The sequence below is a fragment of the Paramisgurnus dabryanus genome, chromosome 22 (genome assembly GCF_030506205.2).
Source record: "Paramisgurnus dabryanus chromosome 22, PD_genome_1.1, whole genome shotgun sequence".
Taxonomy (NCBI): domain Eukaryota; kingdom Metazoa; phylum Chordata; class Actinopteri; order Cypriniformes; family Cobitidae; genus Paramisgurnus; species Paramisgurnus dabryanus.
In genome coordinates, this window is record NC_133358.1 from 28,677,923 (window position 1) to 28,703,031 (window position 25,109).

The 25,109-nt window shown below is 37.5% G+C and overlaps 1 protein-coding gene across 2 annotated transcripts in view; it reads right to left on the bottom strand.

Moving 5' to 3' along the window:
* spidr (scaffold protein involved in DNA repair) overlaps window positions 1–25,109 on the bottom strand; it is a 65,724-nt gene that overhangs the window by 22,139 nt on the left and 18,476 nt on the right. For both annotated transcript variants that reach the window (XM_065258621.2, XM_065258622.2), the window contains 4 exons: window positions 24,853–25,030; window positions 16,211–16,415; window positions 14,836–15,059; window positions 4,171–4,329 (listed from right to left, as the gene is read on the bottom strand). In XM_065258621.2, the coding sequence (XP_065114693.1) occupies window positions 4,171–4,329; window positions 14,836–15,059; window positions 16,211–16,415; window positions 24,853–25,030 (766 nt within the window). The remainder of the gene's footprint in view (window positions 1–4,170; window positions 4,330–14,835; window positions 15,060–16,210; window positions 16,416–24,852; window positions 25,031–25,109) is intronic.

Genomic DNA, 25,109 nt, shown 5'->3' on the forward strand with positions numbered 1-25,109 from the left:
TTTCTGTAAATCTTCAGATAACAAAGTAAAATTATGGAGCAGCTCGCCAAATTGGTTGCAAGGCCACCGGAGTTTCTTTCTGTCTGACTGCTGCGCGTGGGTCTGCAGAATGCACACACGTCAGTGCCGTTTACATTCGATTCCAGTCGGGTTAAAAAAATAAATTTCACTAGTTCGGGTCGGACTCGGGTCTAATTTTCTCGGGTTTGTCTCGGGTCGGGTCTTTCTTTAAAATTTTTTTATTTATGCACGTCGGGTTCGGGTATGAAGTGATTCGGGTCATTTCGGGTCGGGTACATTTCTTTGGACCCGAGAAGACCTCTAGTCCCTATGTTGTCTCAGACGTGGACATGTTTGTCCTGTGGTATTGATCTTCTCGGGTCCAAAGAAATGTACCCGACCTGAAATGACCCGAATCACTTTCTACCCGAACCCAACGTGCATAATAATTTTTTTTTAAAGAAAGACCCGACCCGAGACAAACCCGAGAAAATTAGACCCGAGTCAGTGGCAATTTTTTCACACAACTGGACCCGAATGTAAACAGCACTGATGTGTGTGCAGTCTGCACCCCCGCACGCAGTAGTCAGACAGAAAGAAACCACGCTAGTCTCGCAACCAATTTGGCCTGCTGCTCCATTTGTTTTCTTTGTTATCTGACTATGACACCCAGGTAACCGCTAAAATGTACAATTAAAATTGACTGAAATGTCTGTCTCAACGAAATTTAACCTATTGCCAGTCACACAATGTCCGAAGCGCTCTTGGCAAACAGAGGAGAAGTTTGAAAAAAAAAATGTGCACAAACGCACAAGAGTTCAGGTCTTCGGGTCCGTTCGGCAAAAACACATTCATTTTAAATTACCCGAGACCCGATGCCGCTATTATTATACCCGACCCTTGTCCGAGGCACATGTGAAACATTAGACTTTTTTTCTGTGTCAATTGCATATCGCAACATTTTACTTTCTATATGATTTAAGCTGTTTTGGGTCGGTATGTCTACTTTGACTTGTTTTGCCAAGTGTTTAGCGTAAATGCTGATATCGGAAACGAGTCGATGTAAGCGAGGCATAAAAAAATATCGGAATTGGGCATCAAGATTTGCAGTGTAAATCCAGCATTAGTCTCGCCTGCTATCTGCATCAACCTAAAACTTTGACTATATGTAACTATTTGAAGCATTAAATTAACAGATATTGCAAACCATTGCAAAATGCATACTGTGATATGAACGTCTGATATAAATATGTAGGTTATTTTTTTCTGCCTATAATCCTTAAATACAATTAAAAATCTAGTACCTTTTTTAATTTCACTTGACTTAAAATAAATAAAAGTGCTATTTAAGTAAAAGTAAGAAAATACTAGACTTTTAATGTACTTAAGTGTTAAAAGTAAAAAAAAAAGAGCTAATTGTATTTGTATTATATGTATATGTATATATATAATGTAGCCTAGTAGAGTAAAGTTTACGATATTATGGGGGATAGTTTATACAAAAATATTTCTGTCATCATTTACTTACCCTAAGCAATATACGAGTATGAGTTTCTTTATTCTGCTCAAGATATTTTGATAATTGATGGAAAGCAGGTGACATGTAGTATCAACTGACTTCAATAGCATTTGTTTTTCCTACTATGCAAGTCAATGGGTACCGTCAAGAGTGTGCTTACCATCATTTATAAGAATATCTTCTTTTGTGTTCAACAGAATAAAGAAACTCTTACAGGTTGAGAACAACATGATGACAGAATTTTCATTTTTCTATCCCTTACTATTAGTGATGCACCGATGTATCGGCCGCCGATATTTATCGGCCGATTTTTGCTGAATTTGAAACCATCGGCATATCGGCAATAGCACGAGAAAGGCCGATACCGATTGTTTATTAATTAAATGCATAAAGAAATCCATTATATGTAAAAAATGAGTTAATGTTGTTAATATAATAAATGCTGAATAGCAAAAACCACCTTTAAAGGTTGTCATGCTGTCTTATTATATTTGCTTTAGCTTCATTTGTGCCTCTCTTATTATGTTGGTCAGTTGAATGTTAATTAGATCCAATTCATGTTCAGTAAAAATAATTTGATGCAGAAATAAACTAGCTAATAGACCAACTGTATTGTATTGTATAAAAGTGTTTAATATCGGTATCGGCATCGGCCATAAGTTGTCTGTTTAAATCGGTATCGTCCAAAAAAATCCTATCGGTGCATCCCTACTTACTATCCTTTTATGCTTTGGAATGTAGTCAAGCAAACGTTTGCCAAAGACCCCCCCCCTCCAAAAGTACAGACGCTTGAAAAACGCATACTTGAGAAGAGTAAAAATACTTCACTACTGTCCACCTTTGATCTGAAACAGTGTGAATAAATTAACAGCGAATGTCATTTTTAAGAAAATGCCATTTTTCATTTGTCGTCATTTTGGGTTTGATATAAAATTAAGGTTAATCAATTAAACAATTTAACAACTTCTAATAACCAATATCCCATTCACAGCACATATAGCTGTAGAACGCACATAAGCAGTAAATGTTAAGAGGTATCTTATGTCCACGTCACCAGAATTTCCATCACATGCCATCCTTAATTTAAACAACATAGATGTTGAAGGACTGACTACACAAAACCTTGAGATGATATTTAAGGTGAGATGCCAGGAATACCCATTACATACATAAATCTAACTGTCTGGTGCGCTTGAGACACTGTGAGCAGGTGGGAGTGGAAACAGAAGCGTTTAGTGTGGACATATGTGTGTGTATGTTTTCAAATATAGAAATAAAATCAGCATTCAATAAAGATTATGCAATAAAAAAAGTTTGATTTCAATTCTTGACATGACCTTACTGAGTCAATATTAAAGATATCACGGTTATATTTTCACATATTTTACATTATGTAAGATCATTTTATGTAAAAAATGACTTTAGACTGGATCACAAATATTAATGATTTAAGAAATGTTCATTTCGGAAGAACTCATTTTCAAGAGACTACGTGAAATATTTGCACTAATTTCAATGTATTTATTACACTGCAAATTTAATCATTTCATAAACTTTTATAAACATCAAAATGATCCTGATCAAAAATGCATATATTTGCCCATATAGCTTTAGCAGATGGAAAATGATGGAAAGAGGAAGAGAGGAAAGTGATTGAAAAAACCACCACAGCATTTTGTCATATCTGTCAACATTGGGATTTGAAAATATTTTTATTTATTTGTTTATTTGTCAGGGACAATGCAGAGAGACACATTGTAACAGGTTACAGTAACTTGAACAAATGTGTTGCACACAGAGTTTCTAGCCGAAGCTAATTTGCAACCCCTGTCCCTGGTTGCAAATTAAAGGAAAATTAGGGAAAATTCACGAACTAAAATTTACGAAAATTCACGAACTAATTCACGCAAATTAAGGGAAAATAAGGGAAAATTCACGAACCCTAACAGCGCCCCTCCCTGCAAAAACGACTTTCTTAGTTAGTATTTTGTCTTGTTTTCAGTAGAAATATCTAAAAATTCTTAAATTAAGATGCAAAAAAATAAGGTAAGAAAAAATCAAGAAATCTTTTTTTTGTTTTAAGCACAGATAAACTTAAATTTGATATTTTTGTCTTAAAACTAGATTTATTTTTAGGTCATTTTGCACATCAAGAAAATGCATTTTGATTTAAGATTTTCTTTAGATATTTGCACTGAAAACAAGAGAAAAATACAAAGTAAGAGCCATTTTTGCAATGTATACCTTGTACCATTGTTTGTATGCCTCTCTTGCAAATGCAGGTGAAAAGGTTATACAGATAAGTCGCAAAGTTATTAAAAAAAAATGCACTAGTGTGATGCACCGAATGTGCGAGTTTGTGTACGCAGGTGGACGTGCGCACTAATGCATGTGTCGGTTGTAGCTTTGCGCGCGGCTCGTCATCCTCCACCCATCCTCGGGAAGCTCGGTTGTCGTTTGAGTGATATATAGTTACAGATATACTGCATTATGTGTATAGACAGGTATGCATTATGTGTATAATAAACCAGCCAGGCTATAGCTAAAAAAAACTACTTCTGAAGAAAAGAATGTGGGTGTGATTGACTTATTCAACTCATTAAACAATGTTATCAATGTCATGTGATGAAACAAGATGTCCTGTGACTCACCTGTCACGAGTTAGACGCTGAATTACCCGCAGGCCCTGAAGGACACAAACTTTCCCTTCCACCTGCTCAGAAATCTGCTGGACCTCAGCATCCGAGGACACGTACTGCATCAAAACATCACCAAACATCCCATAGCCATCCTGAACAACAGCACATAACCTGAGAAAAAGAGAGAGACAGACAGAGAGAGTCAGTCTGTTAGATATAAAACATATTCTGGCTAAAATCTGACTTGATGAGATATGTTTTATTAATATCAACAATCAATGGTCTACAGTTAAAGTAACAAACTATTTTACTTAAGAAGCTGGAACTGTTCATTGTTATTTTTAATATAAATACATTTATCTTGTTAAACATAGAGGTTATAATGACTAATCGGGCGTACACACCAAACGCAAATTCAGTGATTTGCGCGAGCGAAATACACACAAAGTAAATGGAAAGACGCGAATAGACACAAATTCACGTATAGTGCAAATTGGCTAGCACGTTTGCCAAGAAAACACGCACTATTCACATCAAACGCGTCTTCGTGCTAGCGAAAAATGTGCAAAAAGATAACGCAGCATAACCAGTCCCTCCAGAAAACAAGATTATGCGATTGCATGATTCAATGCATAATCAGCCAAAGTCCGCATATTTATGCGAAGGCTGCATTTTTTACAATAATCCGCACTTTCGCTGCATAAATTGCAGATTTCCGCCCGCAAAATATGTGGGGCTTGCATGATTTCATAATTCCCCCATTTTCATAGCAAAAAATCACATAGATCTTAGCAGAAAGAAAATTTTGCATTTACTTCACACAAGCGCATTCATGTCCCCTGTTGCCATGGGAACGTTATGAAGTGACGTGATTACGCGACGTGAACATCAATCAATAGCTGCAAACAGTTCACGCAATTTTTTGCAAGTTCCTGCTATTTCATTGCATAAAATTGCATAAATATCCCGCATATTCCATCACATTTTTAAGAAAATGTGCCGCAAGATTGCAACAATCACAAAAAACTCGGAGTTTTTCTGGAAGGACCGCATAACGGGGCGTACACACTAAACGCAAATTCAACAATTTGCATGATTATATACAAAGTCGATAGCGAATAGACACGAACTTGCGTGGGGCGATGCGAATGACACAAACTGCGTGGTGCTAATGATGCGAATAGCGCAGTGGGAATGACGCGAATTGTGCGGCGCGAAGATGCAAAAACATGTGCTCAAACATGTCTTTGCCAAAGTTAAACGTATTCAACAAAATTTTTATGACACAAAGTTAAATCCCGCAAGTAATCTATAGCAAGGAACGCGGTGTTTCACGTTTGGTGTGTACGCAGCATAAGATAACCATGCAAACCGTCAGATCAGATGTAAATAACCAAACAGTTTTAACATCAGGTAACTAAACTGAATGTACAATGAATGTCTTGTTACTTTTGACACCACCATCATTCACAGCTGTGATGTAGTAACAGTGATTAATTAACTAGTACAAAGAGATACATAGGTTAAGACAAATATTAAAATAACACATCTGGCTGACATAAACGTCAAAATCCAAAAAGAATTTGAGCTTGTCGACTATAGATATGAAAAACCATATTTATTAAAAAGCAGCACAGGTACGAAAACAAACCACTATGGATAGTCTATGATTAAGCGGCGAACATCACTCAACAAACAAACACTACTAGATGTTTAAACAGGGATTAACTTATGAACTGATTTATGAGTTGACTCCCAGCGGTTGCATGCATGTGCTTCAGTACTCAAAACGATATTTTTGCAGGTATTAATAGTATTCAGAAAGTCACTTCATAGAGACTGAGACTTATTTGGAGACAGTAAACCACAGGACTAAACAAACAGGTCTGGATTTAAATATATTTTCACATGACAGACAGTGATTTGATTGCAGTACAGATAACCCTAGTGGTATGCAAAAATAACAAGGATGATTTTAGAAGTCATGCATTACTTCATCTTAGAAACAGGTTTGGTATTATAGGCGATTTTCTCCTATTTGTTTATTTTAACGTAAAGATTTTATGTCGAACACTTTTTAATAAACTTGTTTTTTGGATAATTCGAGCTATGAGCGTATTTTTTATATAAAAGTATAAAGACATTTACGATCCAGGGACTAAAATGAAAACATTTAATATTGCACAACAGAGTGCCCAAGGTATGACATATTTTTGTAGGCCAACCCGGAAGTTAGCAGGACAACAGTTCCCTTGTCAAAAAGCCCATTCATTTTTACAATAGACTTTTTGGGAAAAAAATGTTTGTGTTTACGACACTTACACTGTTCAACAAGAAATGCATTTACTAGAAATTTAAAGCTGACCTTAGGCTACATGCAAATTACACTACGGTTGCTCGACCTCAACATCACCACCAAGCATCCAACAGCTCAACTTTATTAAACACATAAAACATGTTCCCCGAGAAGGAAATTCTCTGTAGATGAATCCTTGTTGGGGATAGTGCCCATGTTGCGTTGTTTTGGAGATCTTTATGCGTGATGATGCTTAAAGTCCCATGTAGCAACTTGTTAGCAACCGCCCTTTTAAAGAAACTTTAAAGATTTAAAAAGTCACGAGTGAAATATTACTGGTGCGCCTTATGTCGTAGAAAAAAACGTGAAAATATCTTGGGCTTATGCTAACCAAAGATCTTATTCAAAGATAAACAACCGTTTTTCAATATTTTACTATGTTCTTACCTCAACTTCAAAGAATTAATACATACCTATCTTTTTTCAATGCATGCACTTCATCTTTGCACAGCGTGTCGTGAATGTGTTCACATTTGGCCTAGCCCCATTCGTTCCTTAGGATCCAAACAGGGATAAATTTAGGATGAATCATGAAAGTGGTTGGTGGCTTCTCAATTCATCCCTGTTTGGATCCTAAGGAACGAATGTGGCTAAGCTAAATGCTAACACATTCATGATGCGCTGTGCAAAAATGAAGTGCATGCATTGAAAAAAGATAGGTATGTATTAATTTGTCTAAGATGAGGTAAGAACATAGTCAAAAGTGATAAATGGTGGTGTTTTTCCAAGAGAGTTTAACCAAAATTCCATAAACCCATCGCCTTTGGGATGATAGAACCGGACCGACTTAACGCAGCTGAAAATGGCTGCTTGATGCTGACTGGGCGCTTGCTAACGGTTTTTCAGATCATCGCTTTGGTTGCTATGATACTTTTGCTTAGTTTACAGTCGTTGAACCATGTGGCGGTTGGTTGTTGTGATATTTGTCCCGCCCCTCCTCCACTGTGATTGGATGGCAACATTGACGAGTTAAGCATTTCATCCGAAGTTGAAAATTTTTCAACGCCAGCTGAAAAGTGCGAAGATTCCATTGGAAACAATTGTAAACACATGCCGACCTCCGGCGTGAACGCCTTGGTGTACACTCCCCCTAAATAAGTATAATGATGTCATCATTTGTTTAGTTAATTAGGATTTGACGAATTGTTTTTTTTATTTGCGTACTGAATTGTAATTAGTTCTACTGATTTTTATGCCTAATCTAATCTGTTTAAATATCAAAATGTTGACAACATATTCTTTACATTTGTCTTCTACTCTGGAATAAACCAGTTTAGATCTATTTTTGTACAATATTTCACGCTCAGACAGAAACTCCTAAAAGCACTTTGTCTCGAAAGGGACATTGTGTGCAACTCGGTCCGGTCCAGATTCGGATAAAGCAACAAGATGTTTCGCATTAAAATGTTTATACTCCAAGCACCAAAAAGTAAATCAAAAAAAGAAACGACTTCCAATTTAGAAGGAAACGAAAAAGACGAAATGTTGTCAGGACAGCACATCAACGCTGGTGAAGGGGTGATATGATTTGACCTCTGATGAACTGTGATAGGCACATCTGAAGTCATTGTGACCGACTGTTACCTGTTCTTGCCCGGCTAAAGAACACCAAGGTTAAGGGAGTTCGATGATCTGAATACTCGGGCTTGTTTAGACCCGCGTGTGTCTATGAAACCAGAGAACAGGAGGGGTGAAGGACCAGTAGCATTTTGTGGTACGGCCAGGTTGACATAAACAACCCCCCTCGTGTGTTTCAAACACTTCCTCCAGCGCAACGAGACAGGGGGTTAAGGTCTCTGTCACTGGCCGGCCGCAATCACTAGACACTTTCAGGAATTTGTTATTGTGAGGAATTCGCAGCAACTTGGGGGCGCTTCCAGGAACACGATCCATTGAGCTTGTCCAAACACTCGCGCACACACTTTTCACAAGCACACTCGATGGAGGTACCCCACTCCCCTTTCGTTTCCTTCACACATACACAAAAAACTGTTCTGACGCCTGATTGGTTGAGGGAGAGTGGGCAGGGTTGCTTCCGGGTGGCTTCGACCAATAAAATCTGAGATTTTGATAAACAGGGTTGTAATCGGAGATGTAAAGCACATTGTGTTCCACTTCTTCTAGAAAACATCCAACCCCTCCTGTCAACGAACAGAGAACGTCTTCAGCCTGTTTATACTGCCTTGAGTTTTTACTGGAACAACATATCTTTTTGGACCCGAAGTTAAATCGTAATTATTATCTGGAAAGCGGCCACAGAAACTCAGGGAAGAAAAAAGAACTAGAGGACGTAACTGCGAACTAACAGTCCAAAATACACAACATTGATTTGTAATGAGATGGGTTGGTCTTGTTGAGGCGAAACATATGAACGTTCCAGAAACAGAGAGATGTTGTCAACATCTGAAAATGCATGTCAGAGCGTATAAACAAGGAAATGGATTTCAAGCATAAAATCTGATGGGAAACATGTTTATAAACTAGCCAAGACAGCTTGAATATAGAGAACAATGCATTTATACATTTACTGCTGTCTTAAAGGTGAATCAATTAATGTTGGTTTAAATTTAGGTTGTAAAGACGTTTGGCTCAGATTTGAGGTTATTAAAATAAATAAAACATATACAAACTAAAACAATATTTATTTTATAAAAAAAAGGTAACATAAATAAGAGTTTAATGTATATTCTATACCGCTCAATATCACTTAGATATTGTCCTATATTATAAAATGTACTATTAAGGGTTACCTTATGAGTTTCTTCAAAGAAGTCACCTTTCTTTTATCGGTAAAGCATCATGTTAGTAAGGTCAGGGGTTCAATTATCATTTACATTTATGCAAATAGCAGACGCTTTTATCTGAAGTGACTTATAGTGCAACACAAGGCATACATTTTTTATCAGTATGTTTGCTACCTGGGTTCGAACCCATGATCTTTTGCACTTTTATCGCAATGCTTTACTACTGAGCTACACAGGGAACACACACAATGATAAAGTTAAATTAAATTGGATTTTGTTCAGTAATTGTTTACGGTAACACTTTAAAATAGGGTTCTGTTTGTTAAAATTATTTAAAGGATTACTCCACTTTCCTGATAATTTCCTAACATAACATTCTCTTCAGTGGAAAATTATTTTTTTTTACTGGAAAACATTCCAGGATTTTTCTTCACATAGCGGACCCAAAGACTGTAATAAAAGACTCGACCCGACGTCGCCTCCCTCCATTGTAATGAATTGAAGCCAAAAATGTCCGACCATGGTAGCCGCCATGTTACGTAAAAACGTCAGTTTGGAGCCAAAGCATGCGCTGAAGGAATCGTCCATGGAGCCAGAGGCGGAGCCGCGGTATCAAACTTCCGCCCACACGCTCGCGCGACCAATCAACCATGCTAATCATAACGACACGCATCGTTTCTATAGCATCAAATTACTAGCTAAAATAAAACGTATCACAAAAATGAACACTTGAACATATATAAACGTGATAACAACTACTTGAAAGGACCAAAACCATCTTTCGGAAACTTTTATTGGAAGTGTAAATAATTTTTTTTATTTAGAGCAGAGTCCCATCCGTTTGAATGGAGGGGGCGGGGTTTATGACATGTACTGCAGCCAGCCACCAGGGGGCGATCGAAGAGCCAGCGGCTTCACTTTTCAAGACTTATGAGGCACACCAGAGTGGACCTCAACAGTTTACAGTTTTAATGCAGCTTCAAAGGGCTCTTAAGATCCCAACCAAGGCATAAGTGTCTTAACTTTTAAAACGATCGTCATTTTCACAAAAAAAGTACTTTTAAACGACAACTTCTTGTCTTGCAGTAGCCCATGTGACATGCCAAAGCGACCTTACGTATTGCGCAATCACGTCGAAAGGTCACGCGTTACATATGTAAACCATAGACTGTAAAAAAGATGGACGACGCCTGTTCGCTCTCTTCCATTGGTGAAAAATGAAGCCGCCAGTGTCCCGATATGGCGCTGACATCTTGGGTCTTGAGTCTGCGCAGTAGCAATTTCGGGACCAGTCCTGCGCAGTTGTGAGCAGGAAGTAAAGCCGCGACATCAAGACCCCGCCCTGCGCATGTCACACGATATCACAGCTGTCAATCATGACATCACACCACCATTTTTATATCATTAAATAACTAACTTAAAACAAACTTATTTTAAAAACAAACATTAGAATTTACATCAGCGTGATAAAAACTACAGTAAATCGCTGAAACCAGCTTCGGAAAAACGATAATTGAAGTGTAATTAAATTTTTTAGTTGGTTTCAAGTCCCATTGGATAACATTGGAAGGCGGGCTTTATGACCTATACTGGGACCAGTCACTGGGGGGCGATCGAGACGTTTTGGCTTCACTTTCAGGGCTTGTGCGGCACACTTGATGTAAACGAACACTTGCGAACCATTTTAAACAATAAACGGACACAAAGACATTAAGTAGTATCATTTCACATACAATGTCTGAACGGTCCTCTTTCTTCACACTTGTAAACACTACAGCGGTAGTTTACGTACGTAATGCATGACCTTTCGACATGATTACGTAATACTTAAGGTCACGCTGGCACATCACATGAAAAGTACTTTTTTTGTGTGAAAATGACAATTGTTTTGCTAGATAAGATCCTTATGCTTCAGTTGGGATCATTTAGAGTCCTTTGAAGCTGCATTGAAACTGCAAACTTTTGAGGTTCACTAAAGTCCACTATATGGAAAAAAATCCTGGAATGTTTTCCTCAAAAAATATATATTTCTTCTCGACTGAACAAAGAAAGACATCAACATCTTGGATTATATGGGGGTAAGCAATTTACCTTTTTTTTTATAAAAGTGTAATAATCCTTTAATGTATTAGTTAACATAAACTAACAATGAACAATACTTCAACAGCATTTATTAATCTTAGTTCATGTTCATTTATGAATACATTTTTAAAATCAAAAGTTGTATCTGTTAAAATTAGTTAATGGACCATGAACTATAATTGTATTGGCATTAACAAAGATTAATAAATGATGAAAAATTATATTGCTTATTGTTAGCTAATGCATTTACTAAAGTTAACAAATGCAACCTTATTGTAAAGTGTTACCAAAACATATCTAGCTAGCATTAGTCAGCCTCCATCTAAACTCCGCCCACAAAAAAACATCATAATGTTTACAAACTGTAAAAGGCTCTATAAGCATCGGATGCAGTTTTATTTATAGACAGACTGTGTATAAATCATCGGAGAGGACATCGAGTAATCCATGTCTGCAGGTTAGGCCATCACACCCGCTCCCAACTCTTAGTCGTTCAGAGACACGTTGTTTGGTTGTCCAAAACGCACGTGGATATGTTGATGAAGCGAGATGGAAAAAGTAACTGGATCCCGGTCAGACGGTTCAGTATGTGTGTTGACAGGAAGATAATGTTGTGACCAACCTCGCTGGACTTAACCTGATGTGGGTCAGGGTACAAACACAGCCAGCCAACACTATAAATACTTGAGAGTGAATATTAAATGCCTATTCAATGCAATTAAATACGATTATAAGCCTCCTCATAAGGGCCTGAAATGTAGCTTTGCAATATCAAAAGTTATCTAAATATACACACATCTGCCTGCATGGCACTTTCTGTCCAGAAATATCGGTTCCATCTCATAATTTCTCACTCTTGATTTGCTGCTTGTCTTGGCAAAAGTTCTCAGATTGTGTAGAGGAATATAAACTCGGTGTGTTTGTGTTTATAGCACTGACAATAAACAGTGGACCTCTGGAGAGCGCGATGTTTTGCCGACCCACCGCCAGTTTGATCGGGTCAGCTGACTGAGTTTATCTCTTTTTACCATCTAAGTTTTGCTGAAAGTTGGGAAAAATACTTTTGTGTTTTACAATAGAGTAAAATAATCCATTTCATATCAGAATGTTATAGAAATAGTTACAGTATAGATGCCTCATTAGCGGCTGCTTCTTTGGGCCACTATACACAAGTCGTCCACCACATTGGAACGGACCAAGGCAGTATGTGAACCAAGTCTCCGCTGTTCCTGCAGAATTTAATCATTTTAATGCTGCGTACACAACAAACGCGTAGCAACGCATTCCTCGCTCTAGATTACTCTCACAGGAATTTCGTGTCGTGCTAATTTTTCGCTTGAGTTTAATATTTTCAACTTTCGCCAAGACGCGTTTGAGACGAATAGCCAATTTTTTGCAACAATTGCATCGCCCAATTTGCGTCATTCCGTCTTTCCGCCTCTTTACATTGACTTTGCATGTAATCTACTCGTGCAAAACGTTGAATTCATGTTTGGTGTGTACGCCCCATAAAACTATGATTTTTTTCGCAGGTTAAATGTGCAATTTTTTTATCAAAAAGTATGATTCTTTCATTCATGAAAGTTTTGATATTTGGGATATGGTCATTGGGCTAGGTTTTGGATGAGTTTTTTTCTGGCAAACCTGCTAGCTAAAGCACGGAGTATAGTATAGTTTTTTACGTGTACGCAAACGTACGTGCACGGTCGAATGTTTATTTGAGTCGTACGTGTACGCAGATGTTCGACGCATGTGCATTGCGACAAATTTCAACCCATCTCGTGGGCTGCATACTAAACTCTCCTGTAGGCGCATGCGTGACCTACACGAATAATGTATGCAGGGTTTCAAAAATCTGACACTTCGCATCACGCGTACTGCACGCGGACCCTCCCGTAAACGTAAAACTTTACCATACTTTGGCCTTAAGCTGGTCCATGTATATTCGAGAGGTAGCTGCGCATATGATTACCAAAACACATGTACGATTACCAAATGTTACGCGCTCAAAATATTATAATTGCAGAACACAACACACCAAGACGAACAAATGTTAGGTAACACTACATTGAAAATTACTATAGTTTAAAAAAAAAACTTTGCAATAAAATAAATGGGTGTAACGATAAACTGTGCAAATGGGCGTTTTCTCAATGAATGAATTTAAATAAATTACGGTGAAATCCCGGCACATCCAAACGCCAGGGGGCGCTCTAATGCGGAAACGCGCTTTGTGCCACAGAAGAAGTAGCATTACAAACGCTATTCCAGGAAATGTCTACAGGAATATTTATGTGCTGTTCTTTGAATTGTTTCAGGTATTTTCATGAAAATAAAGAATATTTTAAATGATTTTGTTTAACGAGTGTTGCTTTTTTAAATGCACATTATAAACGACTCTGACTCATAATGATTTTAGATTGATAAGGACTTCCTACTGACCAAATGCCGTAGTACACGCACAAGCTGTGCATGAACACAGAATTGCAACCTTGCGATTCAGAATCGATTTCAGACAGGCATTTTTAATGGGACACGTTATTGAAAAGTTTTTAACTAGGTGCTGCGCAATGTTTTGGTATTCTGGAAAACTGTGAGTAATGTCTGCAACCGGACTGTTCCAAAGAACGACCTAGCAACCACTAAGCATCACCTTAGCCACACCATGATACCCACCCACAACCCCTATAGCATTGTGGCTGCAAGTATAGCATAAATCCCATTTACTTCAGTTTGCTCACGCTGTTGGTTTATGGCCTTGTTTATAACTTTGCTTTTGTTTGTTTTGCACGTCACATCTCTCCAGCTCTTTCTCTTTTTTTTCTGCTTCTCTGGAAGCGTGTGGCTATGGATCACTGACATCGCTGGGCTTAATTAGAGATGTGTGTAGAGTTTTACCATATGGCCCAGAGAACTGCGAACAAGAGAGAGAGAGAGAGAGTACTTTGTGTACTGGGAGGGGTTGTTTAGTTAGTCATTGACAGAATAAGCAGCAAAAGTCGCTCTTTAGTCATTTATCACTTTCGTGAGCAGACTGACCTCTTGAAACTTCAATCGTGGAGTTTGGAACAGACAACAGCTTTATTATACGGTCAACATGTTCTCAAGATATCACGTAAAATTGCAGTACACGGCCACCAGCAGTTTTGTATATTGTATTGACAAAGTACAATCAACATTCATATTCATCACAAATAAATTAGGTCACTACGTGACTCATGCATGTTCTCAAGCGTGTTCCCAATTCAAATTTTGTTATTCTACAATTGTTTTAGGAAGTTAACTGGTTACTGGTCTGTTAAACTGGTTTGGCTGGTTGAGGGTGCTGCAGATCTGGAGGTAAACAAGTCTTACACCTCTGTGCTAGTAACACATTAAAATTTGTTTGTTTTCAGAGATCTTCTTGCTGTGAGGCAACAGTGCTTCCTACTGAGCTGCCCGTTGTACACAATATCCCCTAAGTCAACTAAAAAACAAAACTTAAAGATCAAGTACCTGCCGATGCGCGATGATAATTCTGGTCGTGATGGAGATTTATCCGACGTTCTGAGATGTAAAGAAGCTCTGTCAGAGCGGTTGATGGGTATACAGTAGACCCTTTGAACCACCACTTCAACGGGTCCACTTTGAGACCCCGGGGACCCACAATCCTCCACCGCGTCCAGCAGAGAGTCCCTAACTCCCCTACGGCCCGAGCAGGATAACTCTGAGACCTGAGGCTGGAAAAGCATAAAAATTTATTTCTACCATGTTCATCTTCATGCATCAACACACACCAGTGGAAATGCACCTCGAATGCACTGTAGGTCACTTTGGATAAAACTGTCTGCAAAATGCATGAAGGTAAATGTGTTTGTCACTATTACAAACTTATCAAGATTTTCTAAGTCGCATTTGGTCAGTAGTTTTCATTCATACTAAAATTACAACTAGTAAAGGGACGTACACACCAAACGCGAATTCAACGATTTGTGCGAGTAGATTACATACAACGACAAGGCAAAGACGCAAATAGACGCAAACTAGCGCAGGCCGATTCGAATGACGCAATTTGGGCACAATTGCCGCAAAAACACGCTATTCGCATTAAAGTTGAAAATATTAAACTCAAGTGAAAATTTGCATAAAGCTGCATACACATCAAGCCTGAAGCATCACATTCCTTACTCTAGATTACTCGCACGATAAAAAAAATGCTCTAAAACGGGAGTTATTGTTGCATTGTTACGTTAAGTTGCAATATATGAGCTATATAATTTTTTTCATTTAAGTTGCAACATAAACTGTATAATCAGCATCTGCATTAATGTTCTGCTAATAAATTGTGGCATGTTGCAAAGCAGTCTCATCTCTTGTGTTTTGTATGATTGACATCAACGAATAGTCGACGTCAACTCGACTTTGATGTCATAACAGTCGACTTTAAATAATTTGAAGTCGTTTAACCCCTAATTCACATTGCCCCGCGGGAGTTCGTATCTATTAGCATCTTTGCGTTGACTTTGTATGTAATCTACTCGCGCAAATCATTGCATTCGCGTTTGGTGTGTCTGCCCCATTATGCTGCGCACACACCAAACAAGAAGCATCGCGTACTTGCGGTAGTTAACTTTGCGTCATGCTAATTTTTCTATTGAATTTAATATTATCAACATGCGCAAAGACGTGTTTGAGGCAAATAGTGAATTTTTTGCGGCAATCGTGCCTCCCAATTCATGTCATTTGCATAGTCCCGACTCCCGCGCAAGTTTGCGTCTTTTCGTGTCTTTGCATTGACTTTGTATTTAAGCTACTCGAGCAAATCGTTAAATTGCGCGCACACAAAAAATGGCTTTAGCTGGATTCCTATAGGAGAGCAGAGTTGACCAACCTGTTCAGAATTGAATGGTTGCTTGTTTGACACTCGACTCCTCTCTGACCTCCATAGACACCTGGTTAACTCTGGTGGTCTGCATTTCTCCACAGAAGCCACGGATTTTGGAGGGTCAGAATTATCTGTTTCCACGCAAACCTTCTGACTGAAATGTGTGTTGAGTATTATTGGATAGAGCTGTCCCTCCACAACAAGATTTTGCCTATAAAGACAGAGAAATAGGAGGGTTATAAAATGTCATATTACAAAAATAATAATTAAATGTGTCTCAATCTAATAATTAGATTAGGAGCATCAAAGTTTGATTTCACATTGATTTCTATCTTTGACATGATCTTACTTTTTGTAGCTCCAGATTTCATTCTCTTCCTAAAACGCACGGATTGAAAAGCTCTGTGTCTCCGATTGGCCAGCTAATCTGTACGTTGTGATTGGACTGAATACCTCTGAAGTCAGCAGGAAATGTGACGCTCCTTACCATGTTTGAAAGATTCGGTCACAATGCAATACTAACAGGAGTTAATTTACAGGGTGTGAGTCAAAAGCGAGATGAATTATGATAATGTCGGTCTTGTCTACATCACCAATCCCAGGAAGTTAACTGTTGCATACAATCCGTGTGTTTGTTGTAGTCCAAGAAAAGAGATTTACGTTGGAGATGATAACTCGCATCATCGTTTACTTTGGGGTTTGCACCCCTTGCATATCGTTAACATGTACTAATACACACTTACACACCAAAGGAAATGTAAAATCGTGAATCGGACAATTGGTGCCCTTTAATAACAATGAACCTATTGATTTCTTTTAACGTTGATGGATTGACAAAAAAACAAATGACCACCTCCACAGTTCTCACACATATTAAGCTGTAGGCCATCCCTCTTGAGATGGAAAACAATCGGTGGTGACAAAAAGTGACTTGCTTTCATTGCACATGCATTCTCAAAAAAAAACTTCATCAAAAGACTTGTTGAAGTCGATGGTGTTTTAACTTGGCAATAGGTTACCTGTGGTCGTAGAATAAAGGTCTGCCTAAGTATTGGTACAAAAACAAACAAAAGAATCTGTCATTCACCAAAACTAAAATGCCATTTTGTTAGTTTGCTTGAGAATGATGTTAAACTGGACTAGGAGTTATATTAAGGGGGAAAAATCAGACTACACAAGACTAGTTTCGACGTACCCGACATAGGGGATTTATCATGAGGTTTACTTTAAATACTGGAGTTAGTGCATATACAATGACAAGACGAGCTTGTGAATGAAATACGTCTATCGGTTGTGTAGTGTGTATATAGGTTATAGCCTGGGGTGATACTCACAAACCCACAATGAATCTGCAGAAAGAAAACTAATTCCTGCAAATATAAAACACGTCTATTGCTTCATGCATGTACTGTAACTGAATCTTTTGTATAATTTGTGACCCCGTCACAAATATATTGATGAGGTGAGGAGCATCAAAGTTCGATCTCACATTGATTTCAACCTTTGACATGACTCAATAAATATTCAATATATGAAGGATATATTTTCACCAAATGTTGTTTACATTATACAAAATGATTTTATGTAGAAAACAGGCAGGGTCATCTTTAAAGATGCATTCAACTAACTGAACACATCTGACCAATACGCAAACATGCATCTAGATCTGGTCATTTTAGCGTCAGGCGTACGTACCAAAAATCAATCTCAGCATTGGAGGTTGAATAAACACATCTGTACCAAACAAACTAATCTGCAAAACAGCCTTTGCACTGCTACAAGCCGAGGCCTGCAACCTCATGTCATGAGACGTAACGCTCACGTCAATATTCAAATCGTCCTGCCCGGAGAGATTTGAGCAGGTGCCAGCAAATAGGAGTAATGGGAGTGAACTTCACGAACTTCAGACGGCACACAGCGGCTCCAGGGCAGCCAGAGCAGGCAAGTTTACACAGGAGAGGTGGAGGTTTTCTCCTCCCTTGTGCAAACAACAGCTTTTTTTCTACTTTTTGTCAACCTAAGGAACAAAGGGGGGGAAAATCCGATCTTTGACAACCCTGGAGTGACAGCATGGAAAAATCTGGTTTTCCGTACTTTGTTGGGAATAATTAAATAAACTGAAAACGTGTTTACTATGCATGTCATTATAATCATTTGTGTAATGCTTAAATATTGCATGTGTAATACAAAGAAATTTGCATATGAATACAAATATGTAACACTTTACAATAAGGTTGCATTGGTAAATTAATTAGCTAACAAAGAACAAGATAGTTTAACAGCATTTGTTAATGCCAATACAGTTGGTCATGTTCATTGTGCATAATTTTTTTATTTTAAAAATGTATTAATTAATGCTGTAAGTGTATTGTTCATTGTTAGTTCATGTAAGCGAATGCAACTAATGTTAACAAATACAACCTTATTGTAAAGTGTTACCTGTATTTAATAGTGTAATACTACTGAATTCAGGTAAATTAATAAAAAAAACCTTTAAACTGAAATGAGTGTCAAAAAGTTTTATAAATGTAGCTGAATTCATCTTATATTAAGATATAATATAACTTCTTGGAAGCAAATAAGAGATCTAATGAAATAAATTATATTCATCCAAGGAAATAATTATACAAACAACACAAAGCACATTTGTAAGTGTCAGTACTACGGGAAATTAACGTAGATTTTTTACGCACAGAGGACACCGGGTCAAAGCGTAATGATAATATTCATATGAATGTTTCTTTTGGTCGAATGGAGCAGGATGTCTGAGAACAAACATGATTGATGTGTGCTGACGTCAGAGCTGACACACACAGGTAAGGGCGCGGTACAGGTGTGCAATGACTGGCATTTCCTTTAACGCTGGGATGTGTGAGACACACAGATGAGTTTGTGTAAGTGAACAGGCCACCGGAAATACACAATACAAAAATACCTTAACATAATATTATACAGGGGTTTTCTGTCAGTTTTATGTCAGCCGAACACTCTTGACCTAAATTACTTATTTGAAGATATATAGTAAATATTTCCATTATTTAATAGTGCATTGGCATGTTAAACTTCTAAAACATTTATTTAGTTAAGTTTTTTATCAGTAGTATCTGGTAATTCTTACTTATTGGTACATAAAACGTATCCGTCCATTTTGCATGATGTGTCATGTTATGGTCACATGACATGCAAATTAAACAAATAAAATACATATTTTGTTAGTTAGTGTTTTATTTAGACTATAAAATAATAGGTTTACATTTTATGATTTAAAGGACAACACCACTGTTTTTCAATATTTTACTATGTTCTTACCTCAACTTAGATGAATTTATACATACCTATCTTTTTAAATGCGTGCACTTTTATTCTTTGTACAGGGCATCGTGAATGTGTTAGCATTTAGCCTAGCCCCATTCATACCTTAGGATCCAAACAGTGATGCATTTAGAAGCCACCAAACACTTCCATGTTTTCCCTATTTAAAGACTGTTACATGGGTAGTTACAAAGATAAGTATGGTGGCACAAAATAAAACTTTTGTTTGGAGCCATAGGAATGAATGGGGCTAGGCTAAATGCTAACACATTCAAGAAGCGTTGTACAAAGATTAAAAGTGCACGCATTAAATAGATAGGTATGTATTAATTCATCTAAGTTGAGGTAAGAACATAGTAAAATATTGAAAAACAGTGGTGGTTTCCTTTAATTGTAATATATTTTTTTTCATCAAACCCCAGTGGCCGGTTGCATAAAACTTTAAGACTAGTCTTAAAAGTTAGTCATGAATTTTTTTCTTGAAGACTGATCATAACTGTTTTAAGTATGTTACATAGAAAGGTAGATTAGTCTAATTTAAATCCAAATAATAAGACTGATTAGCCCTAACTAATTGCTAGTTAGTCAGAATAATTTTTAAGACGCAGTCTTAACGTCGCGGCTATGTTTATGCATATATTATATACTGTACATACCAATGCATACCATAATATAGGAATATTATGACATTGGTATTTCAGTACTGAATGAATGGGATTAAGAAACTGTATGATTGTATAGCGGAGTGGTAGAGCATTGCATAAACAGTGCAAAAGATCATGGATTCGAAAGGGAACCCTGCTATTATAATATACATACCAATCCATACCAAAATATAATATGTGAATATTATAATATTGCTATTTCGGTACTGTATAAATGGGATTATGATACTGTATGATTGTAAAGCTCAATGGTAGAGCTTTGCACAAAAGGTCCTGGTTTGAACCCAGGGAACACATGTTGATAAAATGTATAGCTTGTAATGCACTTAAAGTCGTTTTGGATGAAAGCATTTGCCAAATGAATAAATGCGATTATACAAGACACAAGATAAAAGGCTTAAATAAACGTTTAATAAATTAAGGTGATGAAGAAAACCGTGTGTATGTGTGTTCTCCGAGAACTGAACCCATAACCTTTGCAATGCTGATGCAATACTACACCAGCTGAGCTACAGGCACTCAATAGTGTTTACAAAACTTTTAATCACATTACTGTAAATGACTCCAACATAAATAAGCACGTGTGTCCACACTTTGACTTTTGGTGCACTGATAAATCTTAAAACTCAAATATTAATGTTGCAAAGAAAATTTCCATGCTCATATCTAGGCACTTTATTATGTAAACAGAACACTATAAGGAAAGTGTTAGCATATGCCGTCCATGTTCCCCGCTTCACACTTAGAGGGGCAGTTTTGGAGTCAATCCAATGGACTTTCCAGGGTAAAATGAACTCTTGGACTTTCCAGGGTCAACTACGCCTGCCCTAAAAGCAAACACTCCGCAGGGGGAGAGAAAGAGAAAGAGGAGAGGAGAAAGCATGCCAGTAACACACTGTGCTGCATGTGTTTTTTATTCCCCTCTCTGGCCTGTGTCACAGCTATTGTGATCCGCTGCCTAAGGTTCCTCAAAAAAGGGAAAAAATGGGAGAAGGGAAGAAAATGGATCCAGCGATGTTTTTTCCCAGCTTGCTGGAAATGAGCTCAGAGCTGCCAGGAAGAGGTATGCAGGCCATTCCCTGGAGCTGAGGGAATGACGTCAGAGCTACACTACATGGGGCCGATACGGGGGAGAGGGAGAGGAGGGGCTCTTGTTTCCGGTTTGGAGGGATTTGTGTCTCTCAGATCGGTGCTCCTAAACAGCTGGAGCCAGGCACTTCTGTACCTCTCAGCTCCAGCCCTGTAAGCCTTACAAGAGAGAGACAATGTTCTTATCAGCTCTGCAGCTTATTTCTTTACTGATATTTATTATCAATCACTAACAGGCTGTTTAATGAAAGACACCCAGAAACACAAAAAAATTAGTTTTAATGAAAAATGTAAAGTATTATCAAAAAGATCCAGGTTTATGTGGATATGCGCAAATGACTAAAAACGTTGTATTATGCGTGCCAGGCCAGCAGATGGCGAGGTTACTTTGTAAACAACCGCTATATGCTTTCTTCTACAGAGAGATAAATACAAACAATCAAGATGGCAAAAGCATTGAGAAGTTTTGTTTAGACGGACAATGAAATACATTTATTATTAAGCGACCCTTTACTATAAAGCAGCAAAATTTTGTAAACTTTGTTTAAAGTAGGCCTGGGCGAAAAATCGATTTAATTAATTAATTCGAATTTTTTGTTGTGGGCGATTTAAAAAATAAGTAATTCGATTTTTTTGTAATGGCGCATTTTTGGCTGCCCGGGGCTTCCGTAGCGTTATTATAGCAACATCAACAACATCATAGCACACGTGAAACAGCATCAGCAAGCGACAACATCATCATCATAGCACAAACACACGAAACGGCAACAGCAAGCGACAACATGGCTACCGGCGAGAGTGGGAAGTTTGTTCCAAAGAAAGGAATAAAATCTTTTGTCTTGCTTTTGATTAAATAAAAGCATAATTTGCTTTAAGTTGTCTGCCGTTTGTACTTATTGCTTTTCTTAATAAGTGGGGGGGGAAATCGGAAAAAATCGTAAGTCGAATTAAGAAAATAAAATCGTAGATTTTATTTTTAGGCCAAATCGCCCAGCACTAGTTTAAAGCGATAATAAACTCAGTATCTTGAGCATCACGGTGTCTGAAACCGCCTACTTCCATAATATAAAGTTGGTGAAAAGCAGTACGCGAGGCAAGTAGTACATCGGAATTCATAGTATTAGAAAAACAGCCAGCGAAAAATACCCGGATGACCTACTACTTCCCGTAATGTTCCTTCGATGGACACTTTACCATCCCGTGAGCCCCATGGAGAGGAATTATCCAACGAAAAAGAAGATGTGTTGTAATGCGGTAACGCGGCTTTATGCAAATGTAAATACGTGCATTACACAGCTGTCCCTTGTGGTTAAATTGCGTTAGTTTAATGTCATTCCAGTTAACGACTAACTTGTTAGTCACGACGCATGTCATATAATGTATCAACATGACGGATGTAGTACGTCCGAATTAATTAAAAATATCCATATTCATACTACATAGTACCTACTGTTTTACTGGTCGATGAGTAGGTACTTCATCTAATTCAGTATCTTCTGTCACCCGCTTGACATCACCATAGGGTGGCCATTCGTGCCAGTTCCGCCAGACACGTCCCGAAAACATGTTTTCGGGTGCGTTCTCCGGAAGTCGCGTTGGTCGACCTCATACATCATCAAGGTTTAATATTTCAAGTTCAATTTCAGAAAACCAACCGTTACATTTCAAGGTAAGAATGAAACTACAATGATTCTATGAAATAAATCTTAATTTTCTAATGTATTTTAACTAAAATGTGAGAACCTGGATGACGTATGCGGTCGAGCAAGGCGACTTCCGGAGAACCCACCCGAAAACATGTTCGGGACGTGTCCGGCGGAACTGGCACGAATGGCCACCCAACATCACCATTATCACAAACTTGCGTTTTCATAGTTAAGTTTACACAGAGACAACAATGCGCATTTTTAGGGCAATTTTCAAAAGTTTGCATTTTCAGGACTGGGTCAGAGATAAAGATGAGAAATTCAAAAATATTTAAAAAAAACTTATTTAAAAAGCATCCATCAGGTTTATTTCAACGCACAGTGTTTTATGTTAATTTTATGCAATAAAAAAATGACATTTGGGCCATTTTTATGAAAGTTAAGACTGAATGTAACCGCCAATTGTGCCCAAGAAAGAGAAATATTAAACATTTTATCCACCTTGATGGCATATAAGCGTAATCATAAAAAAATTATATATATATTTTAAAATACACACAAAAATTGTATTTATTTTATTAGTTATTTCTAAATGTAAATTTTAATGCGTTTTTGTAAATATTTGTCAGGACATATGCTGAAAACAGCTCTGTTTTCTAAATTATCTTTGAAAAATGATGTTAACATGTATGTAAAAAAAATCATATTATATTAAACTAGATGATTATATTTTATTCCACATTTTTTATGAATATATTTATATTTTCATTAAAAAAAATACTGGTTACACCAATTGACACAGATTGGTTACACCACATTGACATTTTTGCAATTACAGGGCTCAACATAAAGGACCGCCCGGTGGCCCAAGGCAAGCGTGAGAGACGTTCGTGCCAGTAATAAGTATTGTGACTTGCCCAAGTGCTTCACCCTCAGTCACTAAAATATATTTTCATCAATGTATATTATTTAACATCTTGGAAGCAGATATTTACTTGGGTAAAACATGACAAAAGAAACGATCCAATATTTTAAACAATTTGCTGTCATTTTACGAGTAAAGCAGAAAAGTTGGGAGCCTTTTTTAATCTTTGTTGTATACAATATTATGTATACAATTATATTTGACTTTTGATGTATTATTTTTAAATATGTGACACTGACTTTTTTATTGGAGCCAGTGAAACTTTTGGCAAGGCAAGTGAAAACCTGAACCACTGTCCCAACCGGGCCAATATAAAAAATTATTTGCGTTGAGCCCTGAATTATCCCCCAAATATTCTTTCAAAATGAAATAAAACCAGAAAATGTAGACTTGGTCCTCAAAAAAATAGAATGTATGCAAGTAATCTGCAATTTTTTTTAACCCTTTTACATTTAATTGAACCATACGGACAAAAAATAATTAACGTCACGTCATTGACCCGCCTGCAAAACGGCATAAAAATGCATAAAACGTTCCTGTTTCGATTATAAACAATGTTGTGTAAACTACCCAGAGAAGTTAAGATGAAATAAAGCATAAGCATAACCAGAAGGCAAAACAAATAGAAAAATTATGAGGTTAAGTTTAGGAACACCCCAAAAAAGATTTGGCGAACTTGAAATCAAGTGTAACGTCAATATTTGTTCAATATCTGATTACAGTCTGTTTGAACATGTGGGTGTGCATACATAAAGAAGTAGGGTGGATAAGAATCATTTTAAAGATAAAGACCATATTTCCATTGCATGGAGGAAATGAGAGTGAATAAAGCAAAATCATTGCCAAGATGCTGGGTTGTTTTGGGTTTGTTTAAATCCCTAACCTTAAGAATGTGTAATAGTATTACTAATACTTTGATCTTTATCAGATGATATTATGTTTTGAAAAAGTTACCAAAGGTAATACACGAACACAATGATCTCGGGCATCTCTATAAGCAGAGACTCTCACCAGGGTGGATAGATGTGGACGATGTCTCCAGGTGTAGGCTGCAGTTGAGCGGCCGTGTCCTTGCTGAACATCGCTACATACTTCTCATTCTCCGGCAGTCTGTCACACACAGCGGCCTGCATGCCACATTCTTCCCGAACACCCAGAATCCTCAGCGTCAGTACCCCAGGCCTATCAGCTGAGAGATGAGAAATGCAGGTATGAATTGATAAACAGGAAACAGTCATGTCAATCAAATGAAATGTGAAGCCACATTC